General features: G+C 56.8%; 1 protein-coding gene across 1 annotated transcript in view; it reads right to left on the bottom strand.

Annotated features, from left to right (window-relative positions):
• The window catches only part of hoxb4a (homeobox B4a), a 3,316-nt gene extending 1,889 nt beyond the window's left edge, over positions 1-1,427 (bottom strand). The window contains exon 1 of the mRNA XM_086185048.1: positions 713-1,427. Coding sequence (XP_086041174.1) covers positions 713-1,181 — 469 coding nt within the window. The 5' untranslated portion in view covers positions 1,182-1,427. The remainder of the gene's footprint in view (positions 1-712) is intronic.
• Between the last annotated feature and the right edge of the window lie 723 nt (positions 1,428-2,150).

Raw genomic sequence — 2,150 nt, 5'->3', positions numbered from 1 at the left:
TGTGTGGGGGGGGGGGCATCACTGGGAATCACAACAATCCCACAAACACCAGAAAAACAAGGACAGATCTGACCGGCTGCGTGACGTCGCGAGCCTGTTGTGCAAAGATGAGGCGCAGGAAAACAGACGCCTCGCGCCCGAGACCGAGACCGGGACCGGGACCGGACGGAGGCGCCCGGTGATTCTGCAAAAGCAGCTCTCTGACGCCGACCGAGCGCGCGCCGCCGCAGGCAGCGAGTCTATTAACCTCAGCAGCCGTAATGGACTGAAGCTGTTTGGTTTTGCATTCGAGTTTTACTGCCGGATCCATAAACACGAATATTCCAGCCGCCATAAAACTTCCCTCCCCTGGAACACGGAGCGGAGGGCTCGACAGACCCGAGTACACCGTTTACACAAACCTACCACTTAAAATCAAATTACCAAAGCATAAAGCTAACTTATGAGTTGGGTCTGAGTTGTCATAAGCCGAAGAATGAGAGCAGACGAGCCTGGGCTCGGACTTCAGGAGGCGCCTCGGCGGAGAGGTGCAATAAAAATTTATGGAGGGTGTAATTATATTGGCCCTGCAAACACGCGACCGTAAATCTCGACCCAAGGGCTGCTCGCCTAGCAGAGGGAGCAGCGTATCCAGACGGTGGACACCGAGCTGGGAGGCTGCAGGCGCGAGGCTCAGCGAGGAGGAGAGGAGCCGGAGGGTCGCGGCACTTACCGATGTTTACATGGACTTTCTTCATCCAGGGGTAGACCACAGGGTCCTTGCGGCCGCTGGCCGGAGAGGAAGAGCTTTGACTGTGGGGCGGCTGGCCACAAGACGGAGGTGGCGGTGGGCTGGGTGTCACCGAGTCGCAGCGATGGCTCTGCTCTGGGACGGGGGTGGTCTGCAGCCCGGCCGGAGGAAGGACGTGACCGCGAGGGGACATCACCACTGAGGCGGACTGTCCTCCGCGCTGGCACGGCGTGTACGGCGGCTCGGCTCGCTGCTGGTGCTGCGGGTGGTGCGGGTGGTGGTGCTGGTGCTGGTAGACAGTGTCCGGCTGAAAGGCAGCAGGCTCCTGCCTCTGGGAGCTGTAATAGTCCGGAGAGTGGCTGGGCAGATAGTCGCTGTGGGAGTACTCCTCGCACGGGGGGAACTTCGGGTCCACATAGTTGGAGTTGATCAAGTAGGAGCTCATGGCCATTAATTTCAGGCTTTTTGTGGAATTGCACCTACTCGGAAAATATATAACTAAAATTTATATCTCATCCCTTTACTCTTCGGTTATTCCTGTTCCGTTGAACCCTCCTACTTTTCTGTCAAGTGAACAAAGTTAAGAAGCCACGTGACGGCGGCCAGCCAATGGCGCGGCTCCAGGAGGAACCCCGGATAAGGAAATGGGATTAAGTCTGGATGCGCCCCCTGCACGCGCATCATCATATGGTCTCAGTTTGTTGGCATTCACAGTATAACAATTACACCCCCCCCCCACACACACACACACACATACACCACCCATGCCCCGGACCCTCCATCTCCTACACGGGCAGAGAATCACAACAATAACAACGCGCGTCCGTCACCCTGGAAGACATTCCGCTCCGCCTGAAACCGCTCGTGCAACACACACAAACACGCGCGCGCACGCGAGCAAAGGAGTGCAGTAGACGTGAGTACTATTACTGCTCTCTGTCTGGCGGAAACTTCAGCAGAAGTAGAATGAAGCGCTTGAGGGACACGAAGCGGCGCCCGGGTGTAAACAGTCGGGCGGGTCTCGCGGGTGTCAAAGCTGCCAGACACGCTTTTCTTCTTCTTCTTCTTCTTCTTCTTCTTCTTCTTCTTCTTCTTCTTCTTCTTCTTCTTCTTCTTCTGTGCTTTATAATCGCTAATAACAGGAGCGCGAGCTGCCGCGCCGCCACCCAGCAGCTTCGTGTCAGAGACAAATCTGCTTGTTCAGGATCGATAGAAAATTCATCAACTAATTCAGGTTGCGCGGCCTCCTAAATCACCGGCAGACCTCCGCATTAGGAGGCAGCAGCGCTGCTCCTCCTCATTCCACATGGAGCTCCCGTCGCGGGTCATCCAGCCCCGGCCGGACCCGCGCCAGGAGGTTGGACTTGCCCCCCTTCGCCCCTCAATGTTACCTTCAGCGGCACAGTGAAGCCAGATGCCC

The sequence above is a fragment of the Aulostomus chinensis genome, chromosome 18 (assembly GCF_037954235.1).
Source record: "Aulostomus chinensis isolate RoL2024-O1b breed Wild chromosome 18, RoL_Achi_v1.0, whole genome shotgun sequence".
NCBI lineage: Eukaryota > Metazoa > Chordata > Actinopteri > Syngnathiformes > Aulostomidae > Aulostomus > Aulostomus chinensis.
This window is presented reverse-complemented; position numbering and strand designations above follow the sequence as displayed.